Here is a 15366-nt window from a genome sequence, read left to right as displayed (position 1 = left end):
TAATGAGGCAGATTTGCTTAGTACTCTGGGAATAGGAGACGATCGATCCAGCACTGGATCTAACCAACAGTTGAAGTCTCCGCCTGGTATGAGAGAGTATGAACTCAGCTCAGGCATCGCAGAAAAAAAAGTTCAAAGAAGCCCACATCATCCAAGTTAGGAGCATATATGTTAGCCAACACTACCAGTGTGTTACATAATTTCCCCAAGACAATGACAAAACGGTCGTTTGTGTCTGATATTGTGTTGTGGAGCTCAAAGGGAACATTTGGTTAATGAGAATTGAGACACCCCTGGCTTTAGCCTGAAAAGTGGAGTGGAAGTGCTACCCCGCCCATCGTCACGACGAAAAGTGCCGAAACGTCACCACTACCTCCTCCCGTGGATGCTGTCTGGCCTGCTGAGTTCTGCCAGCATTTTGTGTTTTTATTTATTTCCAGCATCTGCAGATTCACTCGTGTTTCCTTTAAAAGAGATGCAGGTTGACAGGTATAAGCGGTGTCGCATTTTCGGGTATCAGCTCTAAGCAAAAGTGTAATACAAAGAGAAACAGGGCAGATCCTGTATAACAAGGACTTCTAAGGGTTTTTAAAACAAAACCGGCATTGGAGTACCCTCCCCCCACACCCCAACCCACAACAAGATGGCTGCTAGAGAGCATAGCAGCAAACTCTTTAGAACAATAATCATCCAACAGTACAACTTCCTGTCACATGTAGTGTCTTCAACCCTGTTATTGTTATTTAAAAGCAACAGTAAGCATTGAACACTCCCAAACTGACAATGTGCTCAGTGAGAGGTGAAACAATTCCCCCAAGGTTCATTAGACATGGCTTTAAAAATTGAACCATAAAACAGAAATATGAACTGATATTTGAAAAACCATAGACAGACTTTACCCAGTGCTCTTCCCGCGAAAACTTGTAGAGTTCACTGAATTGGAGGTAAAAGGAAATACGAGGGAGAGAGAGAGAGAGAAAGCAGACTGAATGAGTATTATTCCACCTATCATGGTCAGTACCTCACACGATCAAGTCAGACCAGACCTCACTGTCCAAGCACTGCAAACGTTACCTGGCAGAGGGTATGGGAATAAATATTTTATGAAGAATCCAGTGTAGTGGGGAGGTTATCGATGTATTTCCGTGCTTCATCTACCGAGCGTAGCCACTTCTTGTCACCACTGGGAAGTGTAATGCGGACCCGTGCAGGGTATAGAAGGGAAGGTCTGAGTCCTCAGTTGTATCGCTCCATCATTACTTCTCTGTACTTGGCTCGCAGGCTCAAAACTTTGGGAGAGTAGTCCTCCACAACCCGAATCTGCTGGCCGCGGTATTCTAACTTCCCCCTCCGCCAGACCTCCCTAACCAGGAGATCTTTGATCTGGTAGCGGTGAAGTCGAAGAATAACCAGGCATGGTCTCTGTCCTGGGGCTGGTTTGGCTGCTAGTGAATGGTGGGGATGGGAGCGTCTCCTTCCCAAAGATCTCACCAAGCAGACTGGAAAAAAATTCAGTAGGACGCCCGCCCTCAATAGATTCAGGCAGGCCCAGGATGCGTAGGTTCTGCCGTCTGCTCCGGCCCTCCAGGTCAGTGACTGTAGTCATTAGCTTGGTATTGTTTTCAGACAAGCTGGAGCAGATGTTTCCCAGCTCACTGAGCACTGGCTCAGGTCGTCCGTAGCGAGCTCGAGAGAGGGTAGGCGATGGCCGTGGTCCTCCACTTTGCATTGGATTTGATCGAGTTTCGTTTGCAGCAGGCTGAAAGAAGATTTAAATTTGGCCGCTAATGCCACGCGGTGCTGGTCTAGTAGCGCAGAGAAAGCCTCTACTGTCAGGCCAACCGCTGAGACGTTTTTTTCCCCGGATTTAGTACTCTCTGAGGTCATTGTGGAGAGAGTAAAGTCACAGGCAGGGGGAAGGGCCACAAAGTCCAACAGTTTGGTATGAGAAAAGGGGGAAGGAGTGTGAAAATAGAAAGGAGGGCGGAGCACACCTTTCCTGCGACTGCTCCATTTGGCTGCCCAAAGGGAAGGTTTAAACGTCTTCGGGGTAAGCATGCGTGGAAGAGACTTGGCAGTGTAGTAATCCAGTCACAAACAGGAGAGAATCTGCAGATGCTGGAAATCCAAGCAACACACACTCTTGATAATTAACTTCTGCTGATCCTTTCTTTGCTTTCACTACAACGCCTGTGTTTCTGGGGTGGGGGGGAGCAGCGTCACAACCTGCGTAATGGCGGTGCCACAGGGGGGCAGCGTCACAACCTGCGTAATGGCGGTGCCGCAGGGGAGCGGCGTCACAACCTGCGTAATGGCGGTGCCGCAGGGGAGCGGCGTCACAACCTGCGTAATGGCGGTGCCGCAGGGGAGCGGCGTCACAACCTGCGTAATGGCGGTGCCGCAGGGGGGCGGCGTCACAACCTGCGTAATGGCGGTGCCGCAGGGGGGCGGCGTCACAACCTGCGTAATGGCGGTGCCGCAGGGGGGCGGCGTCACAACCTGCGTAATGGCGGTGCCGCAGGGGAGCGGCGTCACAACCTGCGTAATGGCGGTGCCGCAGGGGGGCGGCGTCACAACCTGCGTAATGGCGGTGCCGCAGGGGGGCGGCGTCACAACCTGCGTAATGGCGGTGCCGCAGGGGGGCGGCGTCACAACCTGCGTAATGGCGGTGCCGCAGGTGGGCGGCGTCACAACCTGCGTAATGGCGGTGCCGCAGGGGGGCGGCGTCACAACCTGCGTAATGGCGGTGCCGCAGGGGGGCGGCGTCACAACCTGCGTAATGGCGGTGCCGCAGGGGGGCGGCGTCACAACCTGCGTAATGGCGGTGCCGCAGGGGAGCGGCGTCACAACCTGCGTAATGGCGGTGCCGCAGGGGGGCGGCGTCACAACCTGCGTAATGGCGGTGCCGCAGGGGGGCGGCGTCACAACCTGCGTAATGGCGGTGCCGCAGGGGGGCGGCGTCACAACCTGCGTAATGGCGGTGCCGCAGGGGGGCGGCGTCACAACCTGCGTAATGGCGGTGCCGCAGGGGGGCGGCGTCACAACCTGCGTAATGGCGGTGCCGCAGGGGGGCGGCGTCACAACCTGCGTAATGGCGGTGCCGCAGGGGGGCGGCGTCACAACCTGCGTAATGGCGGTGCCGCAGGGGGGCGGCGTCACAACCTGCGTAATGGCGGTGCCGCAGGGGGGCGGCGTCACAACCTGCGTAATGGCGGTGCCGCAGGGGGGCGGCGTCACAACCTGCGTAATGGCGGTGCCGCAGGGGGGCGGCGTCACAACCTGCGTAATGGCGGTGCCGCAGGGGGGCGGCGTCACAACCTGCGTAATGGCGGTGCCGCAGGGGGGCGGCGTCACAACCTGCGTAATGGCGGTGCCGCAGGGGGGGCGGCGTCACAACCTGCGTAATGGCGGTGCCGCAGGGGGGGCGGCGTCACAACCTGCGTAATGGCGGTGCCGCAGGGGGGCGGCGTCACAACCTGCGTAATGGCGGTGCCGCAGGGGGGCGGCGTCACAACCTGCGTAATGGCGGTGCCGCAGGGACATGGCGGCTTTCCTGCGTAATGGCGGTGCCGCAGGGGAGCGGCGTCACAACCTGCGTAATGGCGGTGCCGCAGGGGGGCGGCGTCACAACCTGCGTAATGGCGGTGCCGCACGGGAGCGGCGTCACAACCTGCGTAATGGCGGTGCCGCAGGGGAGCGGCGTCACAACCTGCGTAATGGCGGTGCCGCAGGGGGGCGGCGTCACAACCTGCGTAATGGCGGTGCCGCAGGGGAGCGGCGTCACAACCTGCGTAATGGCGGTGCCGCAGGGACATGGCGGCTTTCCTGCGTAATGGCGGTGCCGCAGGGGAGCGGCGTCACAACCTGCGTAATGGCGGTGCCGCAGGGACATGGCGGCTTTCCTGCGTAATGGCGGTGCCGCAGGGGAGCGGCGTCACAACCTGCGTAATGGCGGTGCCGCAGGGGGGCGGCGTCACAACCTGCGTAATGGCGGTGCCGCAGGGGGGCGGCGTCACAACCTGCGTAATGGCGGTGCCGCAGGGGAGCGGCGTCACAACCTGCGTAATGGCGGTGCCGCAGGGGGGCGGCGTCACAACCTGCGTAATGGCGGTGCCGCAGGGGGGCGGCGTCACAACCTGCGTAATGGCGGTGCCGCAGGGGGGCGGCGTCACAACCTGCGTAATGGCGGTGCCGCAGGGGGGCGGCGTCACAACCTGCGTAATGGCGGTGCCGCAGGGGAGCGGCGTCACAACCTGCGTAATGGCGGTGCCGCAGGGACATGGCGGCTTTCCTGCGTAATGGCGGTGCCGCAGGGGAGCGGCATCACAACCTGCGTAATGGCGGTGCCGCAGGGGGGCGGCGTCACAACCTGCGTAATGGCGGTGCCGCAGGGACATGGCGGCGTCACAACCTGCGTAATGGCGGTGCCGCAGGGGGGCGGCGTCACAACCTGCGTAATGGCGGTGCCGCAGGGGGGCGGCGTCACAACCTGCGTAATGGCGGTGCCGCAGGGACATGGCGGCGTCACAACCTGCGTAATGGCGGTGCCGCAGGGGGGCGGCGTCACAACCTGCGTAATGGCGGTGCCGCAGGGGGGCGGCGTCACAACCTGCGTAATGGCGGTGCCGCAGGGACATGGCGGCTTTCCTGAGCTTCTTTCTGCCTTCTCCTCTGCCCTGCAGGTGATCTGGTCCGGCTGAACGTGCCTGTCATTCAGCAGTCCTTTCACTGGGACTGTGGACTCGCCTGCTCCAGAATGGTGCTGCAGTAAGTAGATCTCTGGATCATCTCTCCGATTCCACCCTCCCTGCTCCCCGGCTCCAGCCACACACTGCAAACCCACGGTGTTTTTCACCCATTTCCATGTCCTTCCCCTCAAACTCTGAGGAACGCATTCAGTATACCGGAGGGACCGAGCACGAGGCTGCATCTAGGAAGGGGGATAAGCAATCGACTACTCGGGCCAAGACCCTTCATAAAGTCTCGGCCCAAAATGTCCACTCTTTATTTCCCTCAACTATAGTGCCTTTTGCAGGTATTGCTCAAGATTTACAGCATCTACAGAATCACGTGTTTAATTTCTGTTGAGTTCCTCGAGAATCTGTTTCTCAGAATTTGGAACTTGTGTTCTTCACAGACCTTGGCTGGAGGAGGCAGTGATGGATCGGATAATTGCAGAGGTTTATAATGAGCAGGGTGGGATGTTTACCGGATCAGATTCATGCAATGTCGTACGAGGCAGACAGCTGGTGAAACCGAAGAATGGTTGTGGTGACACCAATCCTCCATTTAATCAAGAAAGGACCTTGGAAACAAAGTCTTTGACAAGGTTCCGCAGGGGAGGTTGGTCAAGCAGGCTCAGTCACTCAGCGTTCAAGATGAGGTAGTAAACTGGATTAGACATCGGATTTTTGGGAGAATTGGAAGTATTGTGTGCAGTTTTGGTCACTTCCCTACAGTACAGGAAAAATGTGAACAAAGTTGAAAGAGTTCAGAGAAAGTTTACAAGGATGTTGCTGGGACAGGAGGACCTGCGTTATAGGGAAGGGTTAGGGCTGTATTCCCTAGAACTTGAAGGAGATTTGATAGAGGTATACAAGATTATGAGGGGTATAGAGAGGGTTTTTCCACTGAGGTTGTGTGAGACTACAACTTGACGTCATGGGTTAGGGGTGAAAGGTGAAATGTTTAAGGGGAGCGTGAGGGGGAGCCTCTTCACTCAGAGGGTCATGAGAGTGAGGACGAGCTACCAGTGCAAGTGGTGGATGTGAATCTGGTCCCAATGTTTTGAGAAGTTTGGATGGGTGTGGGTGGTAGGGGTAGGGAGGGCTATGGCCCTCCGGTGGGACAGATTATCCAGTACATACGAGATGGGCCGAAGGGCTCATTTCTTTGCTGTAGTGTTCTTTGACTCTTTATATTCACAGAATATAGTGACTATACTTGACTTGTCCCAATTGCTTTGCAAACATTTGCCGCCTTTCAGGAAATAAAGCATTTCAGAAGTGGGGGGGGGGGGGGGGGGGAGCTTCCTTCCTGAAAAGAAAATTGACAACAGTGTGTAAATGGTAGTTTGTAAATTAAGAGTAAGTTTCACGTACTGGAGATCTAAAATAAAAACAAAGTATTGGGAATATCAAACATCCTTTTGTCAGAATGTTAAATCTGCTCCTCGTCCGTGGATGTGACTTGGCTCGGAGTATCAGAGACCTCCTCTGTTTTTATTAGAGTGATAGTGTGGGGACTCCAGTGATTCTGCCTTTTAAAAATTGTTAATGACCTGGATATATCGGGCACCAGATGAATTTTTCGGATCACAGGTGTATGTAGATACGTTTTGGAAGGAGGAATGGACTGAATTAATGGAATATTAAAATATTTAGGTGGATGTAAGCTTGATGCTCCAGCGACCCATCGCTGCCAGTGACTGTGGGGCTTTCCTCCCACAATCCTGAGGTGCTCGGTTGATTAGTCAGCTGGCTGTCATTGGGCAGTGTGGGCCCAATAATAATCTTTAAATAAAATTAAAAATAAATAGTATAATACAATAAAATAAAATGTGCAGGTCAGAAACAAAGATTGAGTTGAAATGTGCCCATTGAAGAGCTTTAGAAGCCCCTGTTCCATCACCCTGGTGGGGTGTTCCATTTACCCTCCACTCTCTTCCTCTGCCCTCCAATCACTCTGACCCCGCGGTTAGCTCGACGCTCTTGTGGGTCAGGAGTTTGTACGTTCTCCCCGCAGAACTTGTGACCACTGGGTGCTGCAGTTTCCTCCCGCAGTCTAAAGGCGTAGTGGGTGGGTTAATTGGCCATTGGAAGTTATCAGGTGATTGGGTTAGGGTTCAATCTGGGGTTCTGGACCGCGCGGCTCAAAGGGCTGGAAAGACCCATTCCGTGCTCAATCTCTAAAAAAAACTTCTCCCCTGATAAACTATCTCTGGCTGTCCACTCAGACTCTGCCTCTTACTATTTTGTACACATCTATCAGGTCACCTCTCATCCACCTTTGCTCCAGTGAAAAGCCCTAGCATGACAGACTAGATAAACCGGTCCTCATTAGAACATGCTCTTCACTCCACGGAGATCCTGGTAAATCTGCTCTGCTTCCACATCCTCCCTATCACGAGGGGATGAGTCCAAATATCATTTAACCAGGGCTCTGTAGAGCTGTAACGTGACCTTACAGCATCTCCTGACTGTGAAGGCCAACGCACTACACCCCTTCTTAACTGCCCTGTCAACTTGCCGGGATCAATGAAGTCGACCTGAAGATTGAACTCTGTATGTCACTTCTCAGCTGGGCTCTGCATCCTACCAATGTCCCCTTGTCATCTTTTACACTATCCACAACTCCAGCAGCCATAGCGTCATCTGCAAAATTCCTAACTCACCCTTCCACTTCCTCATCTAAGAGAGCAGGGGGATTCCTCACAAACTGTGCCTCAGCTAACAGCCGGGGCAGTTAACCTCTCCGGCTGTGACTGCTGTGGCGTTCCTGCATTTGTCTAGTTTTGCAGATTTGTTCTCCCTTCTCCCTGAGATTGTTTGCTCGCAGGTGATTCCTACATTATGGAGGGCTGGTGACTGTTTTGTGACTTCCTATAGCATGACCCCCCCCCCCCCCTTCTCTCACTGAAAGGAGATCCATTCCTATGGCCTGGGGTTTTTGCCACATTATTGGTGGCCATGCAGGGTGGGTGTCTGATTGGTAACTCTGCGCGCTCTGGTAAACCCCAGCCTCTGATGCCCTTTGTGAAGGTACCTGCATCCGGTGAGTGACGAGGAGTTTCAGACCGCCTGCTGGAGGCTGCAGTTGGGGGAGAGCGTCTGGACCATCGACCTGGCCTACCTGATGCAGCAGTTCGGGGTCGCGCACAAGTTCTGCACGCGGACGCTGGGCGTTGACAAGGGCTATCGATACCAGGTGAGCCCCGCTTTCGGATATTGCTGCCTTTCCCTGCGGTGCCTTCAGTTCTTCTTCAGCCAGAGGTCGCGCTGGGTGGTGTTTCCGTAGACACCGTCCTCTCCTGGTTGCCCAGTTCTGCCGTTTCCAGCGGTCGTCTACCCACCCAAGGGTCTGAGCTCACTGTTTCTGCCTGGCTGACCGTGACTGTCACTGACGGGGACTTGATTCGGCAGAAATGCTGAGTTGCTGAACCAAATGCGAATCACGACAATATGGAGCATGGAGCAGGGCTTTCTGCGCACAATGCCAAGCTACTGAAACGAACCGCATCCCAATCCCCTACATTTTCTACACATTCATCTAAGAGCCTCTTCACTGCCTCTGTTGTATCTGCCTCCTCTAAGTTCACCTGACAGTCTTCTTCGCTTCAGCCTGTCCATTCTCTTCATACAACCCGTTCCCTACTCATGAATCTTTCCTGCACCCTTTCCAGATCAATGGCGTTCTCTCTGTGGCTGGGTGACCAGGACTGTGCACAGTGCTCCGATATACTCTCACCAATATCTTACGCATCTCAACTCTTGCACTCACTGCTCTGGTTGATGAAGGCCAGTGTGCCAAATGCCTTCTCCACTGCTCTATCTACCTGTGCTGCCCCCTACGCTGCTGTATCTTTGTTTGTTCCATCCATAGGTGCTGCCTGACCTGCTGAGCTCCTCCAGTACCTGGTGTGTATGGCTCTATATATTCAGGTACAACCTTCTCCAGGGCTGTGCAAGTTCTTCCCTCTTTTCTCTCGCCAAAATGCAACAATTCACATTTGCCCAATGGAGATCCTTCACCCACTCTCACAGCGGATTCAGATCCACCAGTGTCATCGGCAAGCTCACTTGCCTTGCCACCTGCGTTCTCATCGGTCCTGTTACCGGAGGTGACACACCACAGCGGAGACGGGCCCGATCCCCGGTCTGACTGCTACACCATACCGAGTCGTGTCTCGTGGCCACCTCACATGGATCCCATGTGATCTGACCTGTGGGATCAGCCTCCCATGTGAGACAGAGAACGTGGAACAGTACAGCACCGGAGCAAGTCCTTTGGTCCACAAGCTAATCGAACCAGTAACTAAATACCTAACAAAACACATATTGCTCCAGTCTCCATATTCACGTGCCTGTCCTGGAGCCTCTTTTGTATTTGACCTCCGCGTCCCTGGCAGCACGTTGCAGGCACGCACCCCTCTGTAAAAACTACTTTCCCACTTATTCCCTCTCACCTTAAAATGCCCTCTAGTATTAGACATTTTTGTCCTGGAAAATCATTACAGCTGTCTACTTGATACTTGCTTATAAATTTCATTCAGCCTGTGCTGCTCATGAAGAAAACTCTGTGACTCCTGCTGATAGCAATTCCAGGCATCGTCCCAATAAACCTCTTCTGCAGCCTCTCCTCGGCCGCCAGTCCTTCCTGTAACGTGTGAGCGGAGTTGAAGACCAGACTGCAGATGCAGTCCAACCAGTTAAATAAAGCTGTAACTTAGTTTTCCAATTCTTGAACTGATTTATTGACTGATAGAGGCCGTGCACCTTCTTTACCACCCTACCAACTTGTGTAGCCATTTTCAGGGGACATCAGCACTGTCTTTAACCGTGTACTGTCCCTTTCCATTTGACCTCCCAAAATGCTTGGCCGGAATAAACCTCATCTGCCATTTCTCTGCCCGTATCTGTAACTGGTCTATATCCTTTGGCAGTCTTCGACACTATCCACACCAGCACCAATCTTTGGATTATCTGCAAATTTACAAATCCACTCACGTTTTCAACCAAGCCATTTACACATGTATTGTATCGCAAACAGCCGAAGTCCCGTTGTGGATCCCCAGTAACGCTACCGGTTACAGGCCTCCAGACAGAATAAATCCCGTCGACCACTACCGTCTATCTGCTCTGGGCAAACTCATTCAGAGTCCAAATGACCAAGTCACGGTGACTCCATGTGTCTCGATCTTCTGAAAGAGCCTACTATTTGCGAGGTTCAGTTTTAACTCTGTTTCATACTGTGAATGGTTACTGGTTTCTGAATGGTGCCTGTGAACTTCCCAGTACACAGGAGCTGTGCTCCTGTCAATCTGTGTTCCTGTTCACCCCCAGGCTGCAGTTTGCCCTTCTACTTTGTACATCTTCCAGGGAGTCTGCCCTCTGATCTCCCAGCACCTGGTTATTTACACTAGTGTCTGATCGAGGAACGTTTTCCTGTTCCATTTCTGGGGTTGGGCAGGGGATTCGTTGCCGTTTGGTGTGCCTTGTCCGATCAGTGATTGTTTCTCTCTGCAGGTTACCCAGCCAGTGAGCAAGCATTCACAATACAAAAACACAAAACGCTGTGAAATCTCTTCCACGTGAAACGTGACCTTTCTTTCTCTGACCTGTTGTGTGTTTACAGCATTTTTAGTTCTCATTTTTGATTTCTGGCACCTGCAGTTTTGTTTAAGTGCCTCGCCCTTGTCTTTATCGTGCTGAGCCTTGCCCTTTCTTTTCCCAGTCTTTCTATCGGAAGCATTTCGATACCGAGGAGGACCGGGTAAATCAGCTGTTTGCTGGCGCTGTGGCGAATTGTGTTCAAGTGGAGAAAAGGTAGGAGGTGCATGGGTTGACAGCTTGAATCCAGGCCGGTTTGTTTACACGTCCCGTGGTGGGGCTCAGATGTTACTGCTCATTCCACACCTCCAGAATCTCACAGTTTGTCTGAGCACACACACACTAATGGCCCCTGTCACCCGTATGGCTCTCCAGACTTCTCCCGTCTGAAATTAACTCCACTGCTGTGGCCTTAGGGAAGTTCAAAGGAGGTTCCTGTAAAATGGGAACTAACCAGAATCTGCCTCTCTCTGATTCGACTTATTTTTTTAAATTCAGATTATTATTATTATTTATTCTTATTTACAAAGCAGCACAGCTTGTCATAGAGCAGATACAGAATAGCATATTTACACAGCCCTCCCATGACAGGAAAACAAATAAGACTTAGAAACGGAAACAAGTTCTAATTTAAGTTTAAATTAACATACAACCAAAATTGATCCCACACATCTTGCACTTTTCCCTCACTGTTAATTCTTCCCAACACGTGTTCATATGATGAAATCTTAACCATTTCCTCAGTCCATTCCCTCACAGTGGGACCATCTGGGTTTTTTCCAGTTTTGCAATATAATTCCTGCAGCTGTGATGAGACCCACCTTTAAAATAGTAAATTTGTCATTGTTTACATTAGGTATCATTCTCCTATCACCCAGGAGACAAAGCCGTGGGCACAAGGGCAGTGTAGGACCCGACCAATTCCCCAACAAATCAAGAACTTTACACCAAAATGGATGAACCATGGAACACTCCCAAATCATGTGAAAATATGTGCCCACCTCATTTTTACATTTCCAGCATAAATTATTATCAACAATTGATTATCAACAATCAATTTTGTAGAGTCTAGTTGGTGTCCAATAATATCTGTGTACTATCTTATACTGAATAAATTCCCCTCTCACTTCCCTAATATGTCTACCCACATTTGATAAAATATTTGACCACTCATTATCTTCAATATTGCTTCCAAGATCCTTCTGCCATACTGCTTTGAGATTGTTACACGGTTCACCCACAGAGTGCTTGAACATTTTATAAAACACTGATGCTTTATGAACTTCCTGAGGTAGTGTAAAGTATTCAGTTAAAGAATTACTTTGTGGGCCACCATTCTTGAATATACTACTAACGCAATGTCTTATTTGTAAATACTTCCAGAAATTCCTTTTATCTACAAAGTTATATTTCCTCTGCAAATCCACATGACATAAAAATCCCATTCTCATAGAGATCACCTACTGTATTTACACCTTTAATCTTCGATTCTTTTGAGTACACCATTCTTTTCCCAATGCATATCGCAGGGTTATTCCAGAGCGAGGAGTATAACTGATTTAAATGTGACATTCTACAAGCTTTATGAATTGTAATCCACACACCCCTTGAGTGAAATAGCATAGGATTTAGATTAGTCTTGTTTTCCACATGTTGTGAGAGAATGTTAAGGGGAGAATGTGGTGTAGCCAAGCTCCGTTCCCAATCTAAATCAACATCAGCCCTGTCCCGATGTTTAGCTAACTTGGTCATTTCAAAGGATAATTTATATGCCCTGACGTCTGGTAGACTGAGCCCACCCATGTCACTGGACATACACACCTTACTCATTTTAATTCTGGGCTTATTCTTATCCCATAGAAAATCACTGATAAGTTTGTTGTACTGCTTGTAGATCAAATCTGAAATATTTAAAGGAAGCATCATAGAAAGGTAGTTAAATTGAGGTGCTATGACCATTTTAACTACATTGACTTTACCCCAGAGTGACAGTCTCAGTGCTCCCCACTTATCCAGATTATTTCTTATCCTACTCAATAATGGATCATAATTTAAAGTAATTATTTCATCCAAATTCTGACTGAGTTTGACCCCCAGATACTTCATTCCAACTGGCACCCATCTGAAATTAAACTGAGATACTGAATTTGAATAACACAGTTTTGATATTGGCATAGCTTCAGATTTACTACAGTTGATTTTATAACCAGACATGTCAGAATATAATTGAATTGTTTTCATTAGTGGGGGTAAGGAATTAGGAGGGTCACTAATCAGTAATAAAATATCGTCAGCAAATAGCATCAACTTATGCTCCTTTCCGCCTCCCTTCACCCCTCTAATATTTGGATCTGCTCTAATCGTGATTGCCAACGGTTCCAAAAAAATCGTAAATAACAGTGGGGAGAGGGGGCAGCCTTGGCGTGCACCCCTTGAGATGTTGAAAAATTGGGATATGATAACGTTTATAATAACTGCAGCCTTAGGGTTTTTATACAAAATTCTAATCTATGATTTAAAGATAGAGCCAAACCCAAAGAATGACAAGGCTGTGGTTAAAAATCTTCACTCAGCCCTGTCAAAGGCCTTTTCAGGGTCCAGGGAGATGGCAGTAACTGGGATACTACTTACTTTGACATCCAGAGATGCTCTGGGGTCAGCCTATTCACTCCAGAGTTGAACTGGACACCAATTGAAGGGGTGTAGTCCTCAGGATCACGGAAGATGCCAGAGTATGGGGAGTCTCTGTCTGAAGCAGAGACCCTTGCTGTCGGCCGGCCAGACTCTGGGGAGAGGTGATCAGTGCCCCTCGGTGGGATGCAGGGTGTTCTGTCTGTGCCGCTCACCGTCTGGCCTGGACTTGCGATTCTGGGTCTTGTGGTACTGATCTGATTTCCCTCCGCTCCACGGCAGGTCTGTCACCATTCAGGAGATGGAGGAGCACCTGGCCCAGGGTCACGTGCTGGTGGTCCTGGTCAATGCCGTGCTGCTCGTCTGCGACCTCTGCTCAGCCCCGCTCAAGTTCTGCTGCCTCCTTCCCATCGGGCAGAAGTGCTTCTGCCGGAAGCCGGACTATCAGGGACATTTCATCGTGGTGTGCGGTTACAACAGGAACTCGGGCTGTATCTTCTACAACAACCCAGCCTACGCTGACAGTAAGTGGAGCCCAGACTCTCTCTGTGACTGTCCTGAGGGAGCTTAGTGATGTGTGGGAACCATTTATAAGCAGGTCACACACGCAGATTGCAGAGAGTAAGATGTAGAAATGGTTGGAGTTTTACTTCCTGTGCTGTGGAAGTGTTGAACGGGAATAGGCATCTCGGAATTGTTCATTCTGGAGGCACATGGAACTCCCAGATCAGTCAGTATCTGTTGCTACTGTCACACGGTCTTGCATCCTGTTCACACAGTTCAAATCATTCCCCTCTGCATTGAGATAGTGCAGATAAAAGCAATAATGATGCAGAATAAAGTACAACCGTTACAGAGTTACTCTAAACAGATCTGATGCATCTGCTTTGCACTTTACACCTTGGAGAAAGGTGCAAGGCTCGTGGCTCTGTGTGCAGGGAGACAATAAAGTACAAGGTAGACTGTGAGGACAGGAGGTCCATCTTATCATCCTGTCGATAGTCAGGATGTACGTGTTGGACGTTAAATATAACAAGTGGATAACAAGGCCGCGTTTAATTGTTAGTGGATGCTGCTGGTGAGCATTGACAGTTCAGACCTGTCTGCGGGTCCTTGCCCGAGTCAGGCTCAGCACTTTCTGACCTGGCAAAGATCCAAGGTTTCTGCTGCCACTGTGACCTCCCCCCTTCCCCACCATGATTGGAACGAGCTAAACATGGGCACTATCTAACTTCAAACTTGTGTTTCATAGGAGTCTGCTGCACATCCACGAGTAACTTCAACGAGGCGCGTATGAGCTACGGAACAGACGAAGACATCCTGTTTGTTTACAAGGACAGCTGACAGCAGCACTGCCCGCAGGACCCTCTCTCCACTCTGAGGACATACTCATGATGTACGAACAGGGCTGTGTGAGTGCCCGATTCCCAGAGCTGCATGGTACCCACAAACTCACCCCTCTTTCCCACGAACTGGAAAAGATCTTTGTGCGACCGCCTGTGGGAGTTCCTTCCCTTCTGTTTGAAGTGTGCCAAAGAACCTCTAGGGAAACAGTAATGCATCGGCTCCCGCTGCTCGTCCCCTCCCCCATGATCCTCGGCCCTGCTGCTTACACAACACTGAGCTAAACTGGTTTAAAAAGACACTCAAACTCATTCCCTTGTCCCACAATCTACTATTCTGAGAAGGAAATCAGTTGAGATTCACCAGTAAACACTTTGGTTTTGCACGTTCAGAATGCTGCTGTTGGAATTTTGTAAGGAAGACAGGGATTGTCGATACGGAGTTGATGTGGTCCGACTCAGAACCTGTTGCTGACTCTGCCTCCTGCTGTTGTACTTCCTGTGGGACCTTCGGTTGGGCTGGTGTCTTCAGTCGGTGGCATGGCTGACTCACAAGCCCAGCCACCAGGGATGCCTGCGCGATGGGGCATCGGAGTAGCAGGCCCTTAATGATGCTGGCTGCCCCTCACATTCTCCAGCCCCAGCCACGAGTGAGGGAAGGGGAAACAATCTCATCTTGTCCTGGCACACGGTGCCATGGGTCCCTCGCCTTTCCTGAAGGTGTCATGAGGATGTGTCAGATCTGTTTAGACGATGTGTCTGTCCTTTTACAGAAGACATGTACCTGTCTCCCCACCATTGTTGACTCTGTCTTGATTCCCACCTTGTTTCAGTTTGGCGGGCCCATTGTCTAACCGTTAATGGGACTTGAGTGATGCCAAAAAGTGGCATTGAACACATCGCGACTAGCATGATGGGTACGCCTGTGAATTTCTTTCAGATTTGGTTCTAACGCTGTCGATGCCATTTATCTGAAAACAGTTCTCTCTGTCTGTGATGCTTTTCTGTTTGTAGTACATTAGTTTTGCTGTTATGGGTTGAATTAAAAGGTGATTTGCTAATGA

The 15366-nt window shown here is 50.7% G+C and overlaps 1 protein-coding gene across 1 annotated transcript in view; it reads left to right on the top strand.

Moving 5' to 3' along the window:
• gucd1 (guanylyl cyclase domain containing 1) overlaps nucleotides 1-15366 on the top strand; it is a 25231-nt gene extending 9865 nt beyond the window's left edge. Inside the window, exons 2-6 of the mRNA XM_073055584.1 lie at nucleotides 4683-4767; nucleotides 7761-7926; nucleotides 10453-10544; nucleotides 13242-13483; nucleotides 14212-15366. Coding sequence (XP_072911685.1) covers nucleotides 4683-4767; nucleotides 7761-7926; nucleotides 10453-10544; nucleotides 13242-13483; nucleotides 14212-14303 — 677 coding nt within the window. The 3' untranslated portion in view covers nucleotides 14304-15366. The remainder of the gene's footprint in view (nucleotides 1-4682; nucleotides 4768-7760; nucleotides 7927-10452; nucleotides 10545-13241; nucleotides 13484-14211) is intronic.

Source organism: Hemitrygon akajei, chromosome 9 (genome assembly GCF_048418815.1).
Source record: "Hemitrygon akajei chromosome 9, sHemAka1.3, whole genome shotgun sequence".
NCBI classification, from domain to species: domain Eukaryota; kingdom Metazoa; phylum Chordata; class Chondrichthyes; order Myliobatiformes; family Dasyatidae; genus Hemitrygon; species Hemitrygon akajei.
The sequence above is the reverse complement of the archived record's forward strand: the minus strand, read 5'-3'. Positions and strand labels throughout refer to the sequence as shown.